The sequence below is a fragment of the Castor canadensis genome, chromosome 1, assembly GCF_047511655.1.
Source record: "Castor canadensis chromosome 1, mCasCan1.hap1v2, whole genome shotgun sequence".
Taxonomy (NCBI): Eukaryota; Metazoa; Chordata; class Mammalia; order Rodentia; family Castoridae; genus Castor; species Castor canadensis.
Genome location: NC_133386.1, coordinates 132644146 through 132670028, shown reverse-complemented (window position 1 = coordinate 132670028; position 25883 = coordinate 132644146). Strand labels below are relative to the sequence as shown.

General features: G+C 50.6%; 2 protein-coding genes across 3 annotated transcripts in view; one reads left to right on the top strand and one right to left on the bottom strand.

Annotated features, from left to right (window-relative positions):
* The first annotated feature begins 38 nt into the window (after window positions 1–38).
* Serpinh1 (serpin family H member 1) lies at window positions 39–7735 on the top strand. Of its 2 annotated transcripts, XM_074082696.1 has the most exons (6): window positions 58–197; window positions 1169–1212; window positions 3505–4169; window positions 5059–5157; window positions 5265–5497; window positions 6742–7735. In XM_074082696.1, exons 3-6 carry the CDS (start codon window positions 3548–3550, stop codon window positions 7042–7044), a joined length of 1257 nt encoding a protein of 418 aa, XP_073938797.1. In that variant the 5' UTR covers window positions 58–197; window positions 1169–1212; window positions 3505–3547; the 3' UTR covers window positions 7045–7735. The 2 variants fall into 2 exon arrangements, with proteins under 2 accessions (XP_020011046.2, XP_073938797.1); XM_020155457.2 differs by lacking the exon at window positions 1169–1212 and having other exon boundaries at window positions 39–197.
* An 11768-nt stretch (window positions 7736–19503) lies between these two features.
* Map6 (microtubule associated protein 6) overlaps window positions 19504–25883 on the bottom strand; it is a 64750-nt gene continuing 58370 nt past the window's right edge. The window contains exon 4 of the mRNA XM_020155452.2: window positions 19504–20563. Coding sequence (XP_020011041.2) covers window positions 19645–20563 — 919 coding nt within the window. The 3' untranslated portion in view covers window positions 19504–19644. The remainder of the gene's footprint in view (window positions 20564–25883) is intronic.

The window sequence follows — 25883 nt, the reverse complement described above, 5'->3', positions numbered from 1 at the left end:
TCTTTGGGTTTTTTTGGCGGAGCTGGGGCGCCCTCCGGAAGCGTTTCCAACTTTCCAGAAGTTTCTTGGGACGGGCTGGAGGGGGTGGGGTCAGCCATATATAGATTACAGGCGCGGGGCCGCAGGCGGAGAGTAGAGTTGATCCGCAGCCTGACAGCCGGGTTCCCGTCCGACCCGCGCAGCCCAGCCCTGCCCAGGTGAGGGGCGGGAGCGCCCGCCGGGCGACCTCGGGGTGCTCAAGGGAGTGAGAAGGGGCGATCGCCCCCAGGAGGGGTTAGGCCCAAGCCAGAACCCACAAACTGGAGTCCCTGGCACTTGGGGGCAGCTGGAGGGTTTAGGATGGAGGGCCTTGGGCTCTGGTGATGGGGCCGCCTGAGGGCTGGGGCAGAGAGCAGTTCTGGGTTGGAGACCCAAGATCCAGCATTGATTGACGTTGCTCAGCATCCCAAATAGGCTGGATGGGGTCACCTGAGCCTAGGAAAGGAGGTGACTTCCTTCAGCAGCTGATGGAAGTAGTTGAGTGGCTCCACTCTTTCCCCTCAAAAAGAGTGAGGAGTCTGTATGGCCTGGGTGTGGGCTCACTGCAGGGTGAGATTGGGTCACCCTTATTCTGCCCATCCACCTGGATCCTGTAGGAATTGTAGGGGTAGGGCTTCTTCCAAGGCTGGGGTTCCCTACTCTCAGCTTTAGGGACATTCCAGAGCCTCCCTCAGAGGAAGAATGAAAGCACTTATATCCTGGCCTCAAGGCCTGGCCCCTCCTCCTTCCCCAGTTTCCTGCTGGCCCCTTTGGGCTGCAGGGCCCGGATGGAGGCCTGGGGAAACCGAGGGGCTTTGGTTGCCTGGAAATCTGACTGGAACCACACCCTTCTACCCCATCCCCCTTTCCTGTCTGGTCCTTTGTCTCTGGTTGCTGGAATTCCTATACTGGCTGTGTAACGGGACACCACAAGCCTGCACTGCAGGAGGGTTCTGTGAGTGCTTCTGAGGGAAAGGAGACCCTCACTAGGAAGCCTGACCCCTCCTGTTCCTGTGCGATCTGCCCAGTGAGGTCTCCACTCCCAAGGTCCCTGTAGATTGGGTGCTCTTTGGAGACTGGGCCTGGCAGACCCTTGCTCCCCACCTGCCCTCTGGGGTCCCATTCTCCTCACTCTTCTGTTTTCTTTCAGAATGAAAAAGGCAGGCATTGACCTCCCTCTGAGGCAGTTTCAAGGTACTTTAGACTCCTCAAGTGTTTGAGACCCTCTGGTGGCCCCTAGCATCCCCTCCCCTTCTCTCCTGGTCCCAGCTCTCAGAGCCAGTTGTGGGTGAGACAACCGTCTCCTGTTTTTCTCCACGAGGCTGTAGATAGTCTAACCTTGGCCTGAGGGCTAGCATTTCTCTAGCAAGACGGCTGGGCTGCGTGGGAGGCTGGCTTGCTTGTGGTGACTTGCCTTCTTCCATTCCTGCTACTGGATTTAACAGGGCGCCCTTCTCTTCAGCCTTGCCTCTCCCTTCAGAGACTGACATGCAAGTGGGAAACTGAGGCCCTGGAAGCTCCTGAAGATTCTGGGCAAATCCATAGCACCCCTGGGCCTGAACCTAGGCCTCTAATTCAATCTTCTGCCTGCCACGTCACCAGGAGTGGTGTGGTTGCCCTAGGAATCCCAAACTAGTTATTTGGAGCTTTCTTGAGAAGCCCCTCCCAGGTTCTGGTTGACTGGTGGGTGGGAGCTATCAAGATGGTGGTTGCCACGTGGCAGGGCTAGGCTCCAATACTGCCTGTTAAGAAAGGGGTTGCTGGTGGCTCCTGATGGATTAGAGATGGCTTCTGAATGGGGTTGTCTTTTGCTCTGGTGCAAAAATTAGTATTGCTCCATTTTGCTCTCATCAGTGTCCTTGTTTATATAATAAATTATACAGTCACTCTGCCTTTGAGGATGAAGGTCTGCTGGGGAAGGAGCCAGGGCTGGGAGGGAGGAAGCCTGGGTTCCCCCAAACCATTTTTACTTGAGAGTGAGGCACAGATCTCTCTTATGCCTTTCCCGCCCACCCACTCTGCCCTCCGCCCCAGGCATCTGTGGGGCTCAGCGGCCCTCCCTCCTTTCCTCCCCTTGCCTCCTTGGGCCCTTTGCTTTTCCTTTGCCACCTGAAGGAGGGTGGCAGCCCAGGGAGATAAGAAACCTGTTTGAACTTATAAGGTGACAGCAGTAGAGTTTTTCCAGAAATCCAGTGCTCCTTCTGGCAGGCCAGAGCAGAGTATCTTCTGCCAAGATTTCAAATTTTTGATCTTCCTGCAGGAGTCCATGAAACAAGATCTGCCAGAGTAGTGGAGTCCCAGCTTCCACCATGGTTCTTTCTGACCTTTCCTTTCGCTCTATCATCTCTCCTCTCCTGCTGCATGAAGTAAAGAGGGTGTGTGTAACTGTCCCATAAATAGAGACATCCTGATTGGAGACTCCAGAGAGGGGAGTGGGGCTTGTGCTGGAGTTCCTGCTACTGTTGTTGGGGGGAGTTGGGGTTGAGGAGGGTGCCTAAGGGCCTCTCCTTGAGGACTGTCAGATGGAGAGGGCAGAATGGAATCTGATGTGACTACAGCTTCCTAGAGGGTAAACACATCTGACCAGCCCCAGGAGGTAGGGGAGGGGTCACCACTCCATTGAGCTGTGACTCACCCTCTCCCCAGGATCCTGTCCGGGGTGTTCTCTCAGGAAGCCCTCTCCACTCTTGAGTTTCCCAGGAGCTTTTGTCTTGAGATTTCCCATCTGGACCAAGAGCCATGGGCAGATGGTCAGGACAAGTCCTTGTCAAGAGAGAGACCTTGGGCATGGAAACCTAGACCCTTCCAGCTTGAAAAAGGGAGACTGAGGCTTCGTGGACGCACATGCTTGTACACACTTGCACACACACATGCAAGGTCACTCCAGGTGCAGCAGAGTGGAGCATCTGGGCTCCCCATTTAATGAGTGAACCAACCAGTGACTCATTAACATCCCAAAGCAAATGAAAGGGGTGGGGGTGGAGCAGGCCACACCTTTGTCCCACATGACATCCTTTGCCTGGTCCTGGGCTTCCTGCTTATCCTCAGCCCAGCTGTGCCTTTTCTCACTGGACAAGGACCTGAAAGGCTGTGTGAGGTCAGAGCTGAGCTCTGTATAGTTCCTGAGGACCCAGGTCTGGCCAGGTAGCCCTGTTTTACTCTCATGCAGGAACAGCTGAGGCCTGTCACTGGGATAGAGTGGGGAAGTAGACTTGCTACGTTAGGGGCAGAAACTGATTTATAAGAGGTACATAAATGTGTTGGGGTCCAGTGTAGGAAATCAATAGGGTGTCAGGTGGAAATCTTGCTTTAGGTAGGAAGGTCATGAAGGCCTCCCAAAGACCGGGGCAGCAGGTGAGTCAGGTCTGGGCTTCCAGAACTCTGGACTGTCTTGTACCCACCTCCAGGGCCTTAGTAGCAGAAAGAAGGCAGGGGATGGTTGCTGGGGAGGAAGGCAATGGCTTCAGGGCCACCCTCTCTCTGCAGCCCTCACAGATCACCTGTGGTGCATACAGCCCCCCTCCCAGCCATGCACTCCCTCCTGTTCCTGGGCATCTTCTGCCTCCTGCCCATGACCCTGGCCGCCGAGGTGAAGAAACCTACATCGCCAGCTGCCCCTGGCACCGCAGAGAAGCTAAGCCCGAAGGCGGCCACGTTGGCAGAACGCAGTACTGGTCTGGCCTTCAGCCTGTACGAGGCCATGGCCAAGGACCAGGCCGTGGAGAACATCCTGGTGTCACCTGTGGTGGTGGCCTCGTCGCTGGGACTCGTGTCGCTGGGTGGCAAGGCTGCCACAGCATCGCAGGCGAAGGCAGTGCTGAGCGCCGAGCAGCTGCGTGATGAGGAGGTGCACGCTGGCCTGGGCGAGCTGCTGCGCTCGCTCAGCAACTCCACGGCGCGCAATGTCACGTGGAAGCTGGGCAGTCGCCTGTATGGGCCCAGCTCCGTGAGCTTCGCGGATGACTTCGTGCGCAGCAGCAAGCAGCACTATAACTGCGAGCACTCCAAGATCAACTTCCGCGACAAGCGCAGCGCCCTGCAGTCCATCAATGAGTGGGCCTCGCAGACCACTGATGGCAAGTTGCCCGAGGTCACCAAGGACGTGGAGCGCACGGACGGTGCCCTGCTGGTCAATGCCATGTTCTTCAAGCGTGAGTCCATGGGGGGTGGGGGGCGGTTCTCTTCCTATCAGAAGCCCCTCAACAGGCCTTCCTTATTCCTAAACTCATCAATTGCTTCTCATTTAGTGCTCCGGACAACCCACGGAGGCAGGACTGTTACTAAGCCGCTTTTACATTCTACAAACTACATCCAGAGAGTTTAATGGTCCCCAGCAGGGGTCCAGGCCCTCAAAGGGGCCTCCAGAGATGCACTCCTACTGTGGCTTGTGTGTCTTGGAATCAATTCTGTCTCAGTAATGGGATGGAGAAAAGGCCCCAATTCCTTAAAACAGCCTAGGAGCAGGCAGTATTACCCCATTTCAGAGGGCAGGAAACTGAGGCTCAGGGAGGAGGTAACAAAGCCAGGACTTAGGCCAAGGGCCTGTGTTAATGGATGATTAGGTACCCAGCTAGATGGTACTGTAACCCCTGGTTTACAAAGAGGCCACCAAAGGAAAGGTGAGAAGGCCTCACAACCATTTAGTAGCTGACCCTGGATTGGAACAAAGGTCTGGTTGTGACTAACCACAAGGCCCAGCCCTTTGTCACACATACTTTGCTTTTGGTCATCTTTCTTGGCAGACACAGGACTTAAGTATGGCAGTTATAGGGTATGCCCTGCCCAGGGCACAGACCCCCCCTCAGTTGCCAGGTGCATCCTCATGGCATGTCCCCGGCCAGCACACCCTCACCCCACAGCAGGGAACATAGACTCCGTGGGCTTGGGGCTTTGGGGTGCTGCAGGCTGCAGCCTGGCTCCAAAAAGTGGAGCAAAGGCCTGTGGCAAGGACATGTGCCCAGTGTGCATTTGGCTGTGGTTGTGCTGTGATTGTGTGTAGGGGAAATGGATCCCTGACCCTGTGGTCTGTCCCCACTGCAGCACACTGGGATGAGAAGTTTCACCACAAGATGGTGGACAACCGTGGCTTCATGGTGACTCGTTCTTACACTGTGGGTGTGACCATGATGCACCGGACAGGTAGGTGCCTTGTGGGGTAGAGGGTCGAGGTGGGAGTCCCAGGATGCTCGTGGTTCAGCCTGCCCCGCACTGCACAGTGCACCGAGCATCCTCCGTTCTTTGCCCAGGCCTCTACAACTACTATGACGACGAGAAGGAGAAGCTGCAGATCCTGGAGATGCCCCTGGCCCACAAGCTCTCCAGCCTTATCATCCTCATGCCCCACCACGTGGAGCCGCTTGAGCGTCTCGAGAAGCTGCTGACCAAAGAGCAGCTGAAGGTCTGGATGGGAAAGATGCAGAAGAAGGCTGTCGCCATCTCCCTGCCCAAGGGAGTGGTGGAGGTGACCCACGACCTGCAGGTGAGGGCTGAAGGGGGAGGTGGTGGTTTAGGCATTCCTCACTTCATCAGCAGGTCTGTCCTGTGGCCCCTGGGCTCTGAGGGGATGCTGGGAACAGGTGTGGTCTCTGCCCTTGGGCAGATGAAAATAACAGCAGCTGAATAGAAGTGGATATGTGCTCAGTGCCAGGCATCCTTCTAAACACTTCATGGGTTAAACTTGCCATATCTTCAAAACAACTTCCTTAGTTAGGACAATAAAGTGACAGATGAGGAAACAGGCTCAGAGAGGTTAAGTCACCTGTCCAAAATCACTCAGCCGGTAATTGGGACATCTTACATCCCCTTCAGCCCTCAGGAGGGCTGCACTGCTTCTAGGAGTCTATAAGGTCCCCAGTTTTAGTACTCAAACTGGAGGATTATCTGCCATGTCACTATGCCACTCAGGGTGGCCAGAAACTTAGCATACACATTCAGGATAAGTTAGTTCCTCCTTATGGTCACCTTGGGTGGTGTGGGGACAGAGACTCAGAGGCAGTGACTTACTGCAGCGCCCCTGCCCCCACTTATTAGGGGTGGAGCTGCAGTTACATTTCAAGGTGACAACATGGGGTGGCTTTTTTATCCATCAAGAGAGACAGAGAATTTGACTTGCTCAAAAGAAAACTTTCATCTCATTCTTGCCTTGGATGCCAGAAGTGGCTCCTTGGCAGGCTTCTTGCCTCAGAATTTAGACTCGCCCCAGAGAGTGCTGGGAGAGAGAAAGCTTGAGATGAGATGGGACTTAGATTCCAAACCAGAGACTAGCAGAGTTTGTGTCCTTTTTTTATTGTGAACAGAGTTCCTAGAGAGGTTGCCTCACTGTCTCCCACCTGGGCATACCCCCACATCTTCCCCAGCTCCTTCAATGGCCTCCTCCTTTCTCTCTTGTTTCTCTTATGTCTTCCTGGAACCTGCATAAGCTCCAGGTGTGCTGGAGCACTCTTGGAGAAGTACAGCTTGAGCTTGCTTCTCAGTGCCAGGGATCTAGTCCACCTTGTGCTTGAGCCTCAGTTTCCTCATCTATGAAGTGGTGCTGGAAGCCCCAGGAGGGTTGCCATGGGAATGAGGAAAGCAGTGTTTGAAGCACCCAGCACTGCCTGGCACACAGAAGGTGGCCCAGGAGAGGCTGTCTCTTCTTGGAGGAGCCATCAGGGTGATATGGGTGGAGGGTGAGGATATAGCAGCCTGGCGGTCTATGGTCTCACCTGGCACCTAATCCCACAGAAACATCTGGCTGGCCTTGGCCTGACAGAGGCCATCGACAAGAACAAGGCAGACTTGTCCCGCATGTCGGGCAAGAAGGACCTGTACCTGGCCAGCGTATTCCATGCCACTGCCTTTGAGTGGGACACAGATGGCAACCCTTTTGACCAGGACATCTACGGACGTGAGGAGCTGCGTAGCCCCAAGCTGTTCTATGCTGACCACCCCTTCATCTTCCTGGTGCGAGACACCCAGAGTGGTTCCTTGCTGTTCATCGGACGCCTGGTCCGGCCCAAGGGTGACAAGATGCGAGATGAATTATAAGCCCCAAGGTGGGCACAGGATAGCAGGAGGTGGCCAAAGGCTCCTGAGACACATGGGTGCTATTGGGGTGGGGGGAGGTGCCAGTCTTGGATTCCATGGGGTGGGGATGGGAAAGCAGCTAGGGGTTCCCATGTGACTGAGCGGATCTTCCCAGCTGGAATCCACTCCACTTGGACATGGGCACCAGATACCATAATGCTGAGCCCAGAGACTCCACACCTTGGGACCTGGGCCATCAAAGTCCTAGATCCAGCCTGCCTCAACCAGCCAATCAGTGTTCTATTTACAGCCAAGTCTTAGCTGTGAGATAATCGAGCTGGGGGAAGGAGGAGGTCAGCCTGGGCCTCTTCACTTACCACAGTCACCCCTCTTTGGGTCCTCCCTGACTCTACCAACCACCCCCAACTTTCAACTACAAAACTAGGTGCTGCAGCCCCTGGGACCAGGCACCCCCAGAATGGCCTTTGGTCCCAGCCCAGTGACAGGGATTGGGAGACAGTCATAGAAGGGGCTCCTGGGCAGACCCCCAGTCAAGAATCATTGCCTCAGAGAGCATGGGGATGAATTTTTTTGTCTTTTCCTTGTTTAGTTTTTCAATGAAGGGGAGGGAAGAGGGAACATGTGCCTTTGTTGCTGTCAAAATGAGAACTTATTTGTACAATGTTTTTTCAATAAAACTTTTCCAGTGAAATTTTGTTGGAGAACAGAAGATTGGATCCGGAGCTTCCCATGTTGTTCTCCTCGGGGGACAAAGTCTCTTTTGCAGCCTATATCAAGCCCTGGAATGCTGGCAGATAACTGTAGACAATGCATGTGGCAGGGTGGTGACTAAAGACACTATTCTGGGTTAAGCAGCCCTGGAGAGTTTGAGGTTATAGGGCCCAAATGACAGTACTGGACTGGGAACCCCAGCCACCCTCATCCTGCTGTGCAGGGCCCCAGGCATTCAAGCTGATTTCATCCCAGAGGGCCAGAGGGGGTAAATTCAGTGGGAGCAGGAAGCTTGTGGGAATCACTGCTCTCTGGTAGCCTGTGTGGCAGGGAAGGAGGAAGCCATACAGTCCCTTCTGATACCATCTGCATAGTTGCCTCTCATAATCCTTAGGGCTCTTGACATCATTTGTCAGGGACAAGGTGCACAGAACAGGACGCCAGTGGCAAGGGAGGCAGAGGAGCAAATGGTTTAAGCTCCATCTCTGCTGCCTACTGGCTGTGACCTTGGACAGGCCACTCCCACTTTCTCCATTTCTCCTCTGCCAACAAGTCTGCCCTGGGGGTTGTTTGGTCCACAGAAGGTACCTCTACCTGGCCAGGCTATCCAACAAAGTCCACCAGGTGTGAATGAGGTTATAGAAGAGGTGTGTGGCTCCCATTACTACCACATGGAATTTTAGCAAAATTTAAGAATCCAGGATCTGTCCTGTTCTGTGAGTTCAATAAGTTAGATCTCCCCCCGCAGTGGCTTTATCTAAAGGTGGAGATTGGGTGACAATGACAATATCCTCAGGACCCAATGGTCCAGTCCCCTAGATTCTCCTATCCCTAGACATGCTAGGCTTGTTGCCCTGCCTGGCAAATGACACTTGTAGATCTTTGGCTGCTTTTTGTCATCTAGGACTCAGCTCAGATGTCACCTGCTCAGAGAGGCCTGGACCACTCTGAGCTTCCTTACTACCTCTTCTCATTTTGCTGACTTCTTAGCACTAGGATATCTACTTACGGCGCACCTTCCCTGTCTGCCTCCCCCATGTGGGCCATGTCTGGCTCATTGTTGGGTGTTCACTTCTGAAGTCAGCATTGTATATGTACCAAGCACTGGAAAAATTCATTAAGTATGTGAAAGGGCTGGTATAGAAGGGATCCTGGGCTTTGGGGATCCAGGAGAGGAAGCTATGGCTCTTGGGGAAGCAAGGAAGGTTCCCAGGAGGAGTGAGGGGTGGGCGACTTTGAAAGTTGTGCAGATTTGATCAGAATGATGACTTTAGTAACACCAGCAGTATCACTCTTGTGTTTAGCTCTTACTAGGTGCAAGATACTTGATGTATATAATTGTATTCAAGCCTAACATCCAGGCTAGGTGGGGGTTGTCCCCGTTTTATGAGTGAGGTCACTGAGACTGAAAGATGCCTGAGGATACTCAGCCAGTGGATTGAACTGGCTCCGTGGGACGGAGAGGGACTGACCAGGTCCTAATCATATAGGGGCATATCCTCCTGTGGTCTAATACCGCTCACTCAACCCCACAATCACCCATCAAGACAGGGTCACACTAATCATAATCCAGAGAAGGCCGGCCCTGGTCAAGAACTGGGCCTCCTGCCTCTGTTGGTCAGCAGGCAACAGCTCCCCCTTCAGGTGGAAGCAGGTGGTGAACTGAGAGTCAGGCCTGGATTAGGTGACCAGATCACACTGAGGGGCCCAGAGTCAAGCTCCTCCCTCCCTTGGGTCACAGGTGAGAGGGTTAGAGGTCTGTGCTGGGGTGGATGCTGGTGAGATGGTGGCAACACAGGGGCCCTAGGGTGGGGCAGAGGCAGGTGAGGCTGGAGGCTGTTCCACCAGCATGAACACTTGCTGTGGCTGACCACCATCCTGTTTGCAGCTGTCCTGCCACCTAGAGGAAGGATCACCCTGTTATTCCCACCAAGTCTCAGAGTGATGAGGTGTGTGTTGGGTTGTGAGGGTCCCAATGTGGGTGTAAGTGTGGAGATGGAATGAACCTTCAACAGAGCACCTATTCTGTGCCTGATACTTGCAGGTTTGCTTACTTAATTCTCAGAGCTTCCCCTAAAGAATAGTTCTTACTGTCCCATGTTATAGGTGAGAACACTGGGGCTCAGAGAGATGAAATGACCAGTCTAAGGAAGGCCACTCAGCAGGTCAACGCTCTGCCCACCTGAGAACTCAGGTCTCCTGGCTGTGGACGAAGAAGTTACTGGTATGCCATAGACTGGGGGAGAGCAACTTTACTCCATCCCTGCAGCACAGGGCTTTTTTGTCCTCCCCAAGACTCTAGCTGTGACCTCCTCAAGGGCATGCCTTTGTCTGCCCTTGTCCTAAATTTCCATATTTAGAATAATGCCCAGCACACAGGAGGTGCCCAATAATTACTCATTCAAAGGAAGTGGTCCAGTGGTGCTGTGGTGCTTACTTAGCACCAGAGGTGTTGGAACCAGACAACCTCACACAAGTCTTGGCTCTGTCGCTCCCTAACTGTGTGACATTGAGTAGGCTATTTAATCTTTTTTTTTTTTTTTTTTTGGTACTGGGGCTTGAACTTAGGGCCTTCACCTTGAGCCACTCCACCAGCCCTTTTTGTGATGGGTGTTTTCTAGATAGAGTCTTGTAAACTATTTGCCTGGGCTGGCTTTGAACCATAATCCTCCTGATCTCTGCCTCCTGAGTAGCAAGGATTACAGGCGTGAGCCACCGGTTCTGGCTACTTAATCTTTTTGAGCTTCAATTTCCTTAGTAGTAAGATGGGAATGCTAACAATACCGAGCGCTCGAGGTTGGGGTCAAGTTACATGAGATGCCCGTGGTACGTGGCAAAGAGCACGTGGTCAATGAATGTCAGCAACTTATAATGAGAGACAGTGGTGATTCAAGCTCGTACAGCAGTGCTAGGGCTGGAGTCCACATTTCCTTGACTTTAAAGCCTGATTCTTTTCATTATGCCACAGTGCCTTGGGCTCAGGCTGGGCTGACATGTGGGGGAAAAATCTTGGAGTGGGGAGTGAGAGCTGGATAGAAAAGGGAAGAAAGAGGAATTCCAGCTGAGAGGAATGGCTGAAACAGAGGTGCAGTAGCTGGAACACACAGAGCAAGCTGAGAGCACAGAGAGGGACAGCAGGGTGGGCCTGGCAGTCCCATCCCAATAAGACACAAAGCAGCTCAGGTTACAGGAACTGAGCAGGTGGTCATCCTCACTCAACTCCTCCAATTTCTGAGCCCTTGCTTGCCACATCCTGCTCCATCTGCAGTCCATCTCATCAGTTCCCCTTTCCTTTTGCTCTCCATCTCCTCTGCCTGGCCTCTGCCTTCCCCAGCCCTGCTTGTGCAGCTCTCCTCATCCTTCCAGTCCTATCTCAAAGGTCACCACCACCTCCCCAGGGAAACTTCCGGCCCCAGTCAGCACCCTGTGCTCAGTCCCAGCGGCTCAAAGGCATCCGCTGCATCTGCTCAGGGGACTCTGGGAGACACTGGGTCCTGCACATGTCTTGCTGCCCCCTCTCCTTCTTTACCTCAGAGTGACCTGACACATCAGCTCTACCACACTCCAATCTCTAGTGTCTCTGGGGGCAGCACCAGGCTCAGGCCCCAGCATGTACTGACCAGCCTGGCCACCCAGTAAGAACCAAGACATGTTTGTGCACACAAAATACACGTATTCAGACTGGCAGCTCTTACTTTCCTTTTCTCCAGATCATTCCTCCATTACTCACCCGTGGTGTAAGTCAGAGGTCACACTCGATACTGGGGACAAGAGGACCAGAAGTCAAGTGCTAAGTCATATCCTGTGGCTTATAAGGACAGGAGTGGATGGCCGCCACCAAATTACACTACCAATATATCAGTTGAACTCGCAGCACCACTAGGTCTTGAGTGGAATTTAGGTCACCAATCTCAGTGGGAATGAGACAGGGGACATGTTTATAGCTCTGCTGGGCCTCCTTGCAGCAGAAGCGACCCCTCTTCCTCTTTGCCTGATCTTCTGCAGGGCCTGAAGACCTGGAAGTGACTTTGCCTGGAAGTGACCCTGAAAAGCATTGTGGTATTTGTTGCTGAGTAACAAGCCACTCCATACTTGTTCTTCACAGGTCTGGGGATTGTTTGGGCAGATCTTGTGCTGGCCCTGCCTGGGTTTGCTCAGATGTCTGCATTCACTGGACACTGGGCTCAGATGGAATGGCTGGGATGCTGTGTCTCTGTCCACACTCTTCATCTTGGCTTCTTCAGGCGCAGTAGCCTCGGCCCCTGGCTAGGTTACATGCCCCTAACTTACTCTCTCCCTCTTTCTCTCCCTCTTTGTGGTGTGGGGGATTTGAACTCAGGGCTCTGAGCTTGCTAGGCAGGAAATCTACCACTCAAGCCACACCCCTGGCCTTTTCTTTTTTTTTTAACCGTAGTTATTTTTCAGATTGGGTCTCTCGTTTTTGCCAGGCTGGCTTTGGACTGCGATCCTCCTACCTATGTCTACTGCATAGGCATATGTAGTCTACCTGTGTCTACTGAATTATAGAAATGCACCACCTCACCCTGGCTCCCTAACTTTCTCTTGCAGAAACTAGAAGATCTTCCCATTACCATGGCTCCAGAAATACTCCTTTGAAACACGATGCAGTATTTCTCTACAGTCCATGGTGAGAGATGCTGCCATGGAAATGGGCTCCATGATCTCTATGGAAATGAGGGTTTCTAGGGGAGCAGAGGCCAGGCAGCAGCACCTAGGACCACAGCCTTCAGTGATAATCAGCATTGTCTGACCCACAGTGTCTTAGGCAAAGGCTAATCCATGGACAGCCAGATGGGGAAGTGGCCACTGAGGATTAGCTGTTGCTAAACAACACACTTGTGGGATCAATGGCTAGGCAGCCTCCTAAGGTTCTTAATCTCTACAACAGAAGCACAAACCAACGCCCACATGTCTGGCAACTAGCATCCTGACTAGAGTCACTCCAAAAGATCCTGGCCTCTCGCCTAGAGTCCCTAGAGTAAAAGAAAGGCCAGTAACCTTCACGTATCGTGACTCTTCTTTTTGGCCTTCCACAAGGGACCTGGGCCACTTGCCAGAGAACTGCACTCTGTGAAGAGACAACCCCCACACTCTTTAGGGATTAAGGGAGGTTCAACCTCTCAAATGTTAATCCCCAAGGACCCATTCTGCCATTGTGCAGAAGCTCAGGTAGACAGGTGACAATTGGAGTTTTGACCCAAATCCAAGCATGGTGAGCCCAGGGGGACCCAGGACTCATCCTGCAATTATTTTCTGTTTCAGGGTATATAATTGGAATTTATAGACACAATTCATACATGAGCCTCCAGACCTGTGACGTAAGGGACATGATGGTCGAAAGGACAAATTGTAAGACTCTAGATCATCCCCTTCTCACAAAAATAATAACTCAGAAGGAATGCTGTGACTCAAGGGGAATCCTAGACAGGATCATCAAAGACTTGAAAGATGCAGGGACAGTTTCTACCACATCCCGTTTAAGCCCGTTTGGCTATGCAGGTGGCAGTTCTTAGAGAATGACAAGGTATTGTCATCCACCTAAAAACTAGCTGGCATTTGTTGCCCTTAACGCAGAGAAACTAAAGCAGATACCTTAAAGCAACTGAGGCCAATAGGAAAAGGGGAACAGGTACTAGAGAAAAGGTTAGATCAAAAAGAATTAACCTAGAAGGTAACACACGTGCACAGGAAATCAATGTGAGTATTATTGCTTATACTCTCTCTACAACAAAATTAGAAATAAGGGCAAAATAGTTTCTGCTGGGTATTGAGGAGATGGGGGGAGAGGGAGGGGGTGGAGTGGTTGGTAAGGGAGGGGGTGGGGCAGGGGGGAGAAATGACCCAAGCCTTGTATGCACATATGAATAATAAAACAATAATAATAAAAAAAGGTATTGTCATCAGCTTACTCAGATGGTGACTTAGTTACAGGCCATTCTCTATAGAGAACCCCTGATACGGTTTTCTTTCTCTTGGCAGGGACAGTAGTGCATTTCTCATCTTGTCTCGAAACTTATCAAGCCTCTGGTTCTCCATTATGATCTTGTCAAGGGGGATTTTGATCATCCTCCCAGGTGTCACAGGACAGCTGCTTTTTCACTATATTGATCACATCGTGGTCCTAGGATTAGGAGAGTGGGAGGTAGCAGATCCTTTAGGTGTACTGAAGAGACACAAATGTGCCTGAGAATGGAAACTAAATCCCCCAAGAATGTAGGGGTCTGCCATCCAAGCGAAGTTTCTGGATGTCCAGTGATCTGGATCTTGCCAGGAAAAACCCTGCAAAAATAAGACAGCTCACTGTGGTTTCTAGCCCTTATTGGTAGTAAGAAATAAGCATAAAACTTGTTGAGCGTCTGTGTATTTTGGAGGTGACACATATGACATTTTGGTGTGCTGCTCTGACATATTTACTGAGTAACCTGGAAGGCTGCTGGCTTTCAGTGGGGCCCAGAGCAAACGAAGGCTTCCAGGTGGTCCAGGCTGAAGGACAAGCTGCTCTGAAACAGAGCTCGGATCCCTGATGACATAGCAGATCCAAAGTGTCTGCTGCTGAAGGGATGATGTTCGAACCCATGAATAATCTCTGATAGAAGAATCACCGTAGAAATAAGGAGCAAAACTGGGTGCTTTTGGCAAGCAATTCCCCACCCCCAACCCCTTGAGGAAGAGCTCCTGGGCTCACTGCTGGGCCTAGCTGAGAAAAATCCCTGTGCGGAAGGTACCAAGGGACTATGAAAGTACGTGATGCCTGCTACCCACAGTCTTCTGTTTCCCCAGACATTCTAGGTGTCCATGCTCAGTGATGTTAAATAGGATGTCAAGGAATCATGCATTGGATATGAAAACACTCACTTTCTCCCCACTGGGTCATTCTCTGTGTGCTGGAGTCAGGGTTTTGCTCCTTCCACTCCAGAGAGTTGGAAATTGAAGCAGGAGAATGGTGAGTTTGAGGACATATAGCGAGACTCCATCTCAAAAAGACAAAAACAAAAAACAAAAAAATCCCTTATTTTAGAAATACGAAAAATTTCCAACATACACGAAAGTTCAGAGAATGAGATAATGAATATCCACGTACCCATCACACAACTTCAATATGTATTGACATTTTCCCATTTTGTTCAATGGACATTTTTTTTTTAGCAGCACTGGGGCTTGAACTCAGGGCCTCACACTTGCTAGGCAGGTGCTCTACCACTTGAGCCACTCCACAAGCTCTTCAATGGACATTTTTTTGTAGTATTGGGGCTTGAACTCTGTGATGGGTTTTTTTTTTTTTTTTTTTTTTTTTTTGAGATAGGGTTTCACGAACTATTTGTCTGGGCTGGCTTTGAACCATGATCTTCCTGATCTCTGCCTCCTGAGTAGCTAGGATTACAGGCATGAGCCACTGGTACCCGGCCTTTAAATGACATATTAATCCATGTCCTAGGGAAACACTCATGGTCTCAGACCCTGTTGAACACTTCTTCCCTGATGCTTTCCCCAAGATGGCCTTCTTTCCTGTTCTCTCTTACTCCTTCACTGCTCCATGGTGAGCTCCACTTGTGGCCTCCTTTCTCTGCCTGTCCCCTTAATGTTGGTGTTTGCAGGGTTCTGACCTGGGTTCTCTACCTCTCACTTTCCACACTCTCTCTGGGTTAACATACCCTCTTTCATGTCCTCACAACCCGCTGAGCTGTAAGACCCACATTTCAGTGAGGTCCCCATCTCTGCCATTAGCCCACACACCTTTCCCGGTCTCAGACCACTAAGTCAGGAAGTCTCCAGGACATGGATCCCTGGCCGGCCCACAGACATTTCCATTCCCCATGTATAAAATTGTCCATCTTTCTGCCCAAACCAACTGTTCCCTGAATTTCCACTCATCTACTCAACCAATATTGATTAATACATAATGGGTATAGAAGAAAAATTTAAGATTTTGGAATATGCTGAAGAATTACTGCTGTAATGACAAAGACAACAAGTCTGGGTGAAATGTGGAGAAATTGAAATCCTCATTTGTTGCAGATGGGAATGTAAAATCATACAGTCCTGGCTTCCCAGAGCTGGATCAATACCATGGAGGATGTTAAACTGGATGCCCTGAGGTGGTGGTGGTGGTAGTTGTGGTGGGCAGTGGCCCAGCTTAGGTAATTGAGGGATATGGAGAGGGCGGATTGCAGGGCCTTTAAGGGATGGCTTGGGTATGGATGACCCATCAAAGTGCCTGGGAAAACTGGGCAGGCTCTGAGAGCTCCCTGACAAGTCTGGAGTAGAGGAAAAGTGGCTACTAGAATTCCCCTGGTTTGTGCTGGGGAAGCCATAGTGATAACCCTTGTGTATCTTCTCAGGATGGCCGACGCCTCCTGGAATTGTGACCAGCCCTGAGACAGAGTGAGGCTCTGGGGAAATGACTATCAGATTTCCTGCCAACCCTGGCCAAAAGAGCAGGGGGCATCAACTGTACCTAATGTGATTTATCAAAATAAAGAAAGGTTGCATTTCTTACACCCTGAATGACACACTGTGATCCATATCGGAATGACAAATTGTGATATGGTATATGCATTTCCCACCTCTTCCTCTAGATGAGCCATCCACTCCATGACTAAGACTCTCAGGGCTGTCACTCCAGTTTGACCTTGGTCCAGTCCCTGCCTCCTATTTACATGCATGGTCTCTCCTCTCCCCCAATATGTCACAAATGCCCAGGCAGTGCGTGCACCTGGCATGCATTAAGACAGATCATTGTGTGAGGAAAAGAATGACACTGTGGCCTTTCCTCAGATCAGCCACCAGGGGCTGCAGCAAGCCTAACCTTCAGGTGGTTCCAGTCAGGACAGGCTCTGTGCCTCGCTGGTCCCGAGGTCCCTTTCATGCCCTTGTGTCCAGGGCATTGTCCTTTCCACAGGCTCATCCCTGTGGGCCAGGCTGCATGAGCTGTGAGGCCTGGAGGCCAAGCCCGGGAAACTGGCAGTTACCTTGAGCTGTGGGCTGGAGTGGGCAGCCAAAGTGTGATTCCAGGCCCAGGGCTGGACGTTTCTCAGTGGAGAGTCACAGATGGAACAGTGTGGGTGCAGTCGCCCTTCTGAGCCCAGGGAATGTGGGGATGGCATTGTCTCCTCTGATTTAGTGCCAGGATCTGCTCCTGGGCCAGCAGCAGGAGCCTCGTCTTCCAGGCACCCCACTTGCCCATCCTCCTAGGTCCTTGTCCTCAGTGGACGACTGGGGTAGGGAGGGGCACCTGAGCCAGGGTCCTTCCTCTTTCTTCATGTGAGAACTGCAGGCCCCAAGGGGGAAGGATGGGGAAGGTTGGAGACAGTGGACCTGCAGAAGCCTGCACTGAGAAGGGCAAAAAGACTGTGGCCTGTTTTCTGACTTTCCTTGCCCCAGCTCAGGATGGGAGGCCCTGAGCCCTGACCTCCCTTCCCTCACCACACCTTTTCACCTCCTCTGTAATGGAGAGCTGGCCTTACCAGAGCAGGGCATGTGTAGGAGGCACAACCTGCATTTCAGAGGCTCTGAGGCTTGCTGTTGTTCCTGAGCTGGAGGTTTTCTGCCTTACAATCTCGTTGAATAGTCAGGGCCTTCTTACAAATGAGCATATTGAAGTGGCCGGTGCTGGGTTCCTGCTATATCTCACTGCAGCTCTCTGTCCTCATCCTCATTCTCCCCCAGCTTCTTGTGGAAATCGCTTCTGCTACCTTCCTGTGTGCACTTCTCTTCTGGCCTCTTAAGTCTCCGAGGCTTTGAAGTGGGCCACTTCTCCTTCCATTTTGACACTGTCTCTGAGGAACTCCACTTCTGGTGTGGGGCTTCAATGATTACCTCCCTTCCACCCCCCAACTCTTGGGTCTGATTTCTAGCCAACCCTGCCTGATAGCCAGTGGCTTCCTGCCCTGGGTGTCCGGGAGGCCAGGGCACCTCGTTTGCCATCTCAGATGTGGTACCATCATCAGCCTGGCCTGTGCATCATGGGGTCAGAGGAAGAACTGAGAGGAAGTGGGACATGTCCACACTTAAAATCTCTTTAGCCTCAGTGGCTTTTTCTTGTCTTCAGGTCCCTCATGATGAATGCTTATATGGCAGCAAGCTCTGGGGGCCAGGAGAAACCTGTGTGTGTGTGTGTGTGTGTGTGTGTGTGTGTGTGTGTGTGTGTGTGTGTATGTTGAGGTGGTTTCTTGGGGCAGGAAACCCTAGTTCTGTGGGTGTGAGGTGAGGAGCAGGCTTGGGCTAGCTGGATGGGGAAGCTTGCTCAGGAAACTGGACTTCAGGGAGCTCTTAGTACTTCCGGCCTTGGTCTTGTAAGAGCTGAGCTGAGCTCCTTTAAAGGGGGCAGTGTTAAAACAACTTTAACAGGGGTAGGAGTATTCTTTGGGAGCAAGCTTTGGTGAGAACAGGTGGAGTGCTCCCCCACCACCCTGCTGCCAGTTCCCTTATGGCTCCAGGCTTTAAAAGGGAGGCCACCACACAGCCTTGAGGCTCATCCAGTGGGCTCCTGGCAGGACCTGTGTCTGACTGAGGCTGAGGCTGAGCTTCAGGCTTGCTGGTAGTTCCCCAGGCTTCTTTCTCATCACCTGGCTGCCAGCACTACATTCACAGACCTCAGGGTTGGCCCTTGCTCCTTCCCCCATGTCCTGGGATTCACAAGACTGATCTCCCCTGACTGGTCCCAGTTTTCTGCGCCAGAGACCTGCCAACCTCTTGGCCAAGTCCTCATGCAATCATGCCTTTCATTCAAGGACTACCAGAGTGAGAGACCGGACCCTGGCCCTCTAGCCACACCGATGTCCTTTTCTACAGCCTGCCTGGACTGTCTAGCACCCTCTCAGAATACCACTGCCACTTTCTCCAGGAAGCCTTGGCTGACCCCACCAGCGTCCTCCTTCCATTGTCCTCTCAAAGCCATTGTCCTAGGGCTTCATCTCACACACATTTTATAATTACAGCAGTGACCCTAATCCTGGCACACAGTAGGTGCTAAGGAAAAGTCTGCTGCATGTAGGAGTGAATGCAGGACTTTGGGCATTTAAAATTTTTATTTTATTAAAAGAATCTTATTTTGACTGGGTGTGGTTGCACACATCTGTAATCCCAGCTGTCAGGAGCATGAGTTCCATGCCAGTCTGGGCTACACAGCAGGCCCCTCTCTCAAAAAAACAAAACGTGGGCTGGTGGAGTGGCTCAAGCCATAAGAGCACCTGCCTAGCAAGTGTGAGGCACTGAGTTCAAACCCCAGTGCTGCAAAAAAAAAAAAAATCCCCACTCAATTCAAGGCATTTTTTAGAAGCGCCTTGTTGAGCTGTCATGGACATTAAATGAGGACCAGCAAGTATTAGCTTTGACCCTCATTAGTGTCCTGAGACTCACGATCAAGCCTGCCCATGGCAAACAACTGTCACCCAGAATTACCCTGGGTCTGCTGGGTGCCTGCTGGGTTCATCTTCAGGCTTCAACTCTGACCCACCCCCGGCTGAGCCTGTTGGGATTTGGTGCCTATCACAGGCTTTCAAGACTCTGTCCCTTGCCTTGCCCTGCCACTTTCATGGTGGGTCTCATCCTCGAGCTCTTGCTATCTCCTACCCACTCCCTTCTCATGTGGACAAACCGCAGGAACTGGGCATTTCTTAAGACTCTGCTGGCCACATGGTCACCGTAGAGCCCGACATGCCCATTTTGGAGTGTACATGGCATGCACACATGTGCCCCCACCCCCACAGAGTCAAAGAGAGACACTGCTGAGCCAGAGGGACCAGTTTTATTAGATTCCAGCAAGACTATAGAGCACAGCTTCATGCAGATTAAATATGTGCCCCCCCGCCCCGGGAGGGGAGCACTTTTCCACTGGCAGCTCCTTCAATGGCAAGTCAAAGGGGGGCATCAAGGGGATCCCTCAATATACTCTGCATGGGGGGCCGTGGGGATCATGACTGGGGGCGGAGGTGAGACAGAGGGCAGTTGAAGGCCCCTGGGACCTGGAGTCTTCAAAGGCTCTGGGACCACAGGACCTTGGTCCTTTGCTGGTGCTGTCACCAGAGGACCTGGTTCCTTCAGAGGCACCAGGACTAGAGGAACTTGATTCTTCATGGGCTCAGGGGCCACAGGACCTTGATTCTTTGGAGGCCCTGGGACCACGGAACCTTGATCCTTGGCTGGTGCTGGAACCATGCGGTCTTGGTTCTTCACAGACTCAGGGACCACAGAACCTTGATTCTTTATGGGTGGCACAACCACTGGATCAGGTCCCTTCAGATGCTCAGGGACTTCTACATCTTGATCCTTAACTGACTCTGGGACCACTAAGCCTTGATTCTTCACAGGCTCAGAGACTACGGAACCTTCATCCTTTACAGGTGCTGTGACCTCAGCACTTTGATCCTTCCCAGCCTCAGGGGCCACAGGACCTTGATCCTTCAGAGATGCTGGTACCATGGACTCTGAATCCTTAACTCGTGCTGGAACCACAGGACTCTGATTCTCTGGGACCAAGGGAGCTTGGTCCTTGGCTGGTGCTGAGAGTGCAGAACCTTCGTTCTTTAAGGGCCCAAGGACTGTGTGATCTTGATCTTTGATGGGTCCTGGGGCCAGGGGACCAATATCCTTCAGAGGCCCCGGAACCACAGCACCTTGACCCCTTGGAGACTCAGGAACTAGAGGACCTTGATCCTTCGGAGGCTCTTGGACCACAGGACCTTGACTTTTTAGGAGTCCTGGGCCCACAGGAGCTTGACTCTTGTCTGGCTCTGTGGCTACAGGACCTTGATTCTTATGTAAATCTCCAGCAGGCTGGACGGGACTCCTGCAAAGGAGAGAGAGGTGGTCATGATGAGGACAGAGTTCGGGCCTGCTGAGACTTGGCCTAGCCAGCCTGGGAGGACCCGCTGTCCTGGAGAGCCAGGAGGGAATTGTGGATTCCGTGTCAGCACAGAATGAGGGGTTGGGCGGTGGAGGCTCAGGACTCAGCCATTCAATGTGTTTGCCAATTGATTATAACCTGCATGCAGCACAGAGGGCAGTGCCCAGGTGACACGGCAGTACTGCCGCTGGATCAGAGTTGTCTAGTGGCATCCCAGCAGCCCGTCCAGCCCACACTCTGCCCAGGATTGCGGGGCCCATTCTGGGAACCCCATCTTAGCTATCTGCTCAGATGATCCTACAGGCCAGGTTGCTTGGTCCTTGTTTTCAGGGCTTTCTGAGGTTTCTTTCCTTCCCAGTGCCCATTAGGGCTGACTACTTTGAGAGGCAAGGTGTCCATAGTGTATTAAGAAAGGGGCGGTGGAAATAGCCTCACTCCCTTCCCTGCAAAGGGAAAAGTATTTTATCACTGACGTTGTTTAGAACAGTCAGCACAGAGTGATAATAAAAAGTCAATCCGCTTTTTAACATTATTGCCATTAAATTCTCTATAGACAGGGTATCACCCTCACTGCCCCTGCCTTTGGTAGGTAACTGGATGGAACTCTCCATTTTGATGAGACCCTGGTTCCTACCTTCATCCCCACTTACTTTCCCTCTACTCTCCTCAAACCCTCTCCCTCACCTGCTCCAAGGGTCCTGGGCTTATTTCCCTGCAACCAAGAGCCCAAACCTCTCCCAGAGTCCTCTGGGCTGCTCCACTCCATGTGCCTCATTGCAGCCACCTGCCCCATCCCTTGATCCACCCACATTTCAGAGCACATATGCAAACACGGTCGCCCAAAAGCAAACACTGCCACACTCTGGTCCACAGTGCACACCCCTTCCTCACAGGCCAGGCTGAAAGTCACTACTTAAGAGTGGCATTGCTGAACCAGCTTCACAAATCTTGCACAACTAGGCACATTCTGCCTTCTATATCACTTCTCTCTACAGCTCATTTCAGAGTCCTGTGGACACACAGGGTGACACAGATTTTATTATCCCTGGTGGTAGATGAAGAAACTGAAGTCCTGCGAGGGCAAGTGAGAGTCTAGAGTCTGGGTCTTTCTGCTCTCCTGCCTGTGCTCTTTCCCCTAGAGTGCCTGGTTCACAACAGGTGCTCAAATATAAGGTAGTTCTTATTATTACTACTTTATGCTTCTGTTACACTTCACACCAAGTCTGTAAATTTATATGCTTAGGACCACTGTAGCATTTGAAGTTCCATCCTTTTAAAGGATGTGCTCTTCCTTCCTCCCTTTCCTTCCTTCCTTCCTCCCTCCCTCCCTCTCTCCCTTTCTCTTTCTCTCTCTCTCTTCTCTTCTTCCTCCTTCCCACCTCTTTTTTTTTTTACATGAGAGGGAAAGAACCCTCACATGCTAGGCAAGAACTGTACCCCTGGGCCACACCCCAGTCCTTACTTGCTTCTCCAAGCTGCTCCACTGAGACCTCTACCTGATAACACTTTCTCAGCTCATTAGGGTTTAATCCCTCTGGGCCTTGAGCTTGTCATCTATTCATCAAGTATAATGATATTTACTTAGAAATGTATAATGATTAGAGGTCAGGTACATAGAGCACTTTGCATCATGGGAGGATTAGGTGGTATTATGACTGCTTTCCTATTTACTTAGAAGTACAGTTACACATATTTGGACTATTTTTATTGCATCATAGAATCCTGATCCAGGAGTTTTTCACTGCTTTTTGGCATCTTGAGCTACCTAGGGACTTATGTCTCTCAGCATGTACACAGTGCACACAGCCTATCTGTCCTATCCACCTTTGCTTTCGCTACAGTGGAAGGAGAGGGCCAGGGTGGCTCCTGGTTCAGTATGATACAAGGTGCAGCTGCCCTAGCCAAGTGGACAGAGCTGGTTGTCACCAGCAGGACCTTAGGGCTTGAGAAGAGGGCCAGGGAAGTCTGTGAGGAGCATGCAGAATTGAAAGATGGCATTGAAACACCAGTCACTGGGGCTAGCCAGAAGGGAAAAGTAAAAATCAAGTTCAGAATAGAATGAAGCAGGGAATGGATTAGATGCATCCTCTCAGATCCTGAGGCAACTTGGGTAAGGTCATCCTGATGGGGCAATGAAGTCCAGAGGGGGTAAAAGAAGGTGACCATGGCTAAGCCTGATCTGAGGTGCTTGGGCTGCAGAACCCCATTGGCAAGACATTTCCCTGAATGTTTGTGGCATTGGCTCCTATGCCACATCCCAAATTTCTGTTTATTGAACACTTTCACCCAGCTGTGAGATAACTCCAAATTTTCATGGATAAAGTACTCCATATTGGTTTGATTAGTAAATTTTTCTCCTTAAAGTAATTGTCTTTAATTATGAGTGGATTAGAATTCAGATTAGAAATGATGAGTTAAATCAAACCCAAAGTATTCCTTTTTTTTAGTGTTAACTTTAGGAAAAAAATCTGTGATTTAGTTAAAAAGTATATGCAATGTTTAAGATAGTTTGGCATATTAGACTAACTGTTAAGTTTTGTGACTCCAGTATGAAATGGATCATGGAGTAAATTAGATATATATGTTATTTTGTTTTATTCCTATGTACTTTTCTTAATAAAGAAGTTTGAAAATATAATCAGGACATCAAAAAAATAATTAAAACCCTTCTGTGAAATATGACTTATGAAGAAAATCTCAATATTTGTCTCTTATATTTTATCATAAATAAAATCTGGGCTATAAGTATTTCCCAGGTACTGAATCAGCTTTTCAGACAATTTAAAGATGATCAAAGGACTGGGTGAGTGGCTCAAGTGGTAGAGCACCTGCCTAGCAGTCAGAGCTTAGGCCCTGAATTCAAACTTAGACCCACCAAAATTAAAAAGCAAAATAAACAAATAAATAAAGATAAGTGATGCTGGGATCTTTTCATATCAAATGGGAAAACTTGAATTTTTCTTCATGCTTTGAAAAGCAAAATTAAAATTCTGCTTCTTTGTACCATCAAAACTTGTGGTGAATGGCACATGAGAACAGCAAATATTCACTAAGCATTTACAAATGGCTGGCACTCACGGTGTCTGGAGGAAGCAAAGAGAAGCATGGCCTGGTGTCTGCAGGGCTTTGTTGGACAGAACAGCTGCTGCCTTTGCCCTGGTCCTGCCAGCTCTGGGCAAGCCATCAGTCTGTTAAGTTGGACTTAGAATTTAAAGTTAAAAACTAAAAGCGTTGTACAAATCTATAAACAACAGTGGAACTTTTTATGACACCCATTGGCCACTGCGTTTTTATGCTTAATTTATTCTAATTTATTTATAATTTGACTTGTTTTAGAGGAGTTAAATTAAAATATAAAATATTCCCTAAAAGAGAATGTTACATTTTACTGAATTTTTATTAATTTTATAAATTAGGCATTGATTTTAAAAACCAAAGCAGCCTTGATAGGTTTTTCCATGCACAAATTCACCCTCAAAGGCACTATCAAACCAGCCTTGACTGGGCAGCCAGTCAAGGCTGCCCTCAGCTCCACAGCCTCTGCCAGTCTATCCATCTATAAAATGACCCTCCTGACTCACAGCACTGTGTGAGACAAAGCCCTCCTCCAGTGGAAGCTGGGTTCACGACTGAGCTATGGGAAGTGAGCTGGTTCAGCTGGACAAGCCAGCTGTCCCTGGGCACGGCTATCCTGCACAACCAAATCTTGAGCTCTGGGCCAGCTGTGAATCTTCTGGAGAGAGGCATGACACAGTCTTTGTCCTTTGCAGCCTGAATCTCTCAGAAGGCGGGGAATAAAAGCCAGGCTTATCTTGGCATTTGTGCTGTTTATTGTCTTAGAGGTCAGGCGTGGGCAATTGCTTAATCACACAGTCTTCAGTTTTCTCACCTGTAAAATGGGTATAACAGAAGGGGTAGGGACTGTTTTGACAGATCAGATGATACTATTAGGCAGGGATATGGGTCACAATTCTTGGTATTTGTAAAGTGCTTGGGTGTGTGACATAAATACGTCCATTCCCATAGTAACTGTAATAAGGATTTACCCTTCAGCCCTTACGCAGCCCTGAAAGAAGGCAGTCTGTCCTGCAGCCCTTTCTTCTTGCCCTGTGCTCTCACACTATTTACAGCCTCCCCATGCTGCCTATGTGTCTGTTGTTTCTGTTTCCTGGGTTGCCTCGTCCCGCATCTCTTCGCTTCTGAAGCTCTACCTGTTGGTGAAAGCTGGGCTGGACCCTATGTTCTCACAAGGTCTTCCTGCCTGCATCTCTTCAAATTACAGTCTGGCTCCACACCCTTAACCACCCCTGTCTCACTGGGAGCTCACTGAAGGCAAGAGCTTTGAACTTCACCTACAGCTCTAACGCCCAGCCTGGCACAAAGAGGGCCAAACAGAAAGATTTATAGATTATTGGTGTCAAAGCCTGATTCATCCTCTATTCCATGGCTCCAGGTAGAAACTCAGACTCATCCTCGATTCCTTCCTCTCCCTCAGAGCCCTCACCTAACCCATCAAGTCCCATCAACTTCAGCTCCTAATATTTTTCTCTTGAATATTCTCACTTCTTTCCCTCCTTCCCTTCCTCCACCACCTTCCATGCGATCGTCATTCAAAAACACTGTAACAGCCCCTTAACTGATGTCCCTGGTGGTCTATTCTTGTTCTCATCCATTGTATTTCATGTTGAGATCAGAATCTTCAGGAGATCAAACCTGATCTTGTGTCCCCCGCCCACCCCCCGCCCCGACCCCCTGCTTTCAACCCTTTGATGGCGTCTCGTCTCCTCGAGCTAAGCTCTAGCTGAGAGCCTCCTCCCACCCTGCTCCTGCCCATATGCGCCAGCCCCTGGGACTTCACACTGTACCTCCAGCCCATCCCACTCCTTCCCAGCTTTTGCACATGCTGCTGTCTCCTCCTGGAATATTCTATTCCTTCTTCACTGGAGAATGCCTACCCATCCTCCATCCATCACTCAGCTTACTGCTGCACCACAAAGGGAACCTTTCCCTGACCACACAGTCATGGCCAGGACCCTACTGCCCACTCTCTTGGTCCCTGGCACTTCCTTTCCTCTCCTTTGTCTCAGCCAATTATTTGTATTCTTTGAATTAATGTTTTACCTACTAGATGGAAGTGTTCAGAGGTCAGGGACCAGGTCTATTTTGCACATCATTGTATCTGTCCTCTGTACCTAGAACAGTACCTGACCTAGGGACAGGGTCCAAATATAAGACTATACTTGCCCAGTGAATGACTAAGAGC

What these genes read in the sequence shown, in the direction of transcription:
- Serpinh1 (XM_020155457.2), top strand. Translation starts at nt 3,548, where the DNA reads ATGCACTCCCTCCTGTTCCTGGGCATCTTCTGCCTCCTGCCCATGACC. An exon ending in GACCATGATGCACCGGACAG is followed by an intron (nt 5,158 to 5,264) that starts GTAGGTGCCTTG and finishes TTCTTTGCCCAG; the next exon opens with GCCTCTACAACTACTATGAC. An exon ending in AGGTGACCCACGACCTGCAG is followed by an intron (nt 5,498 to 6,741) that starts GTGAGGGCTGAA and finishes CTAATCCCACAG; the next exon opens with AAACATCTGGCTGGCCTTGG.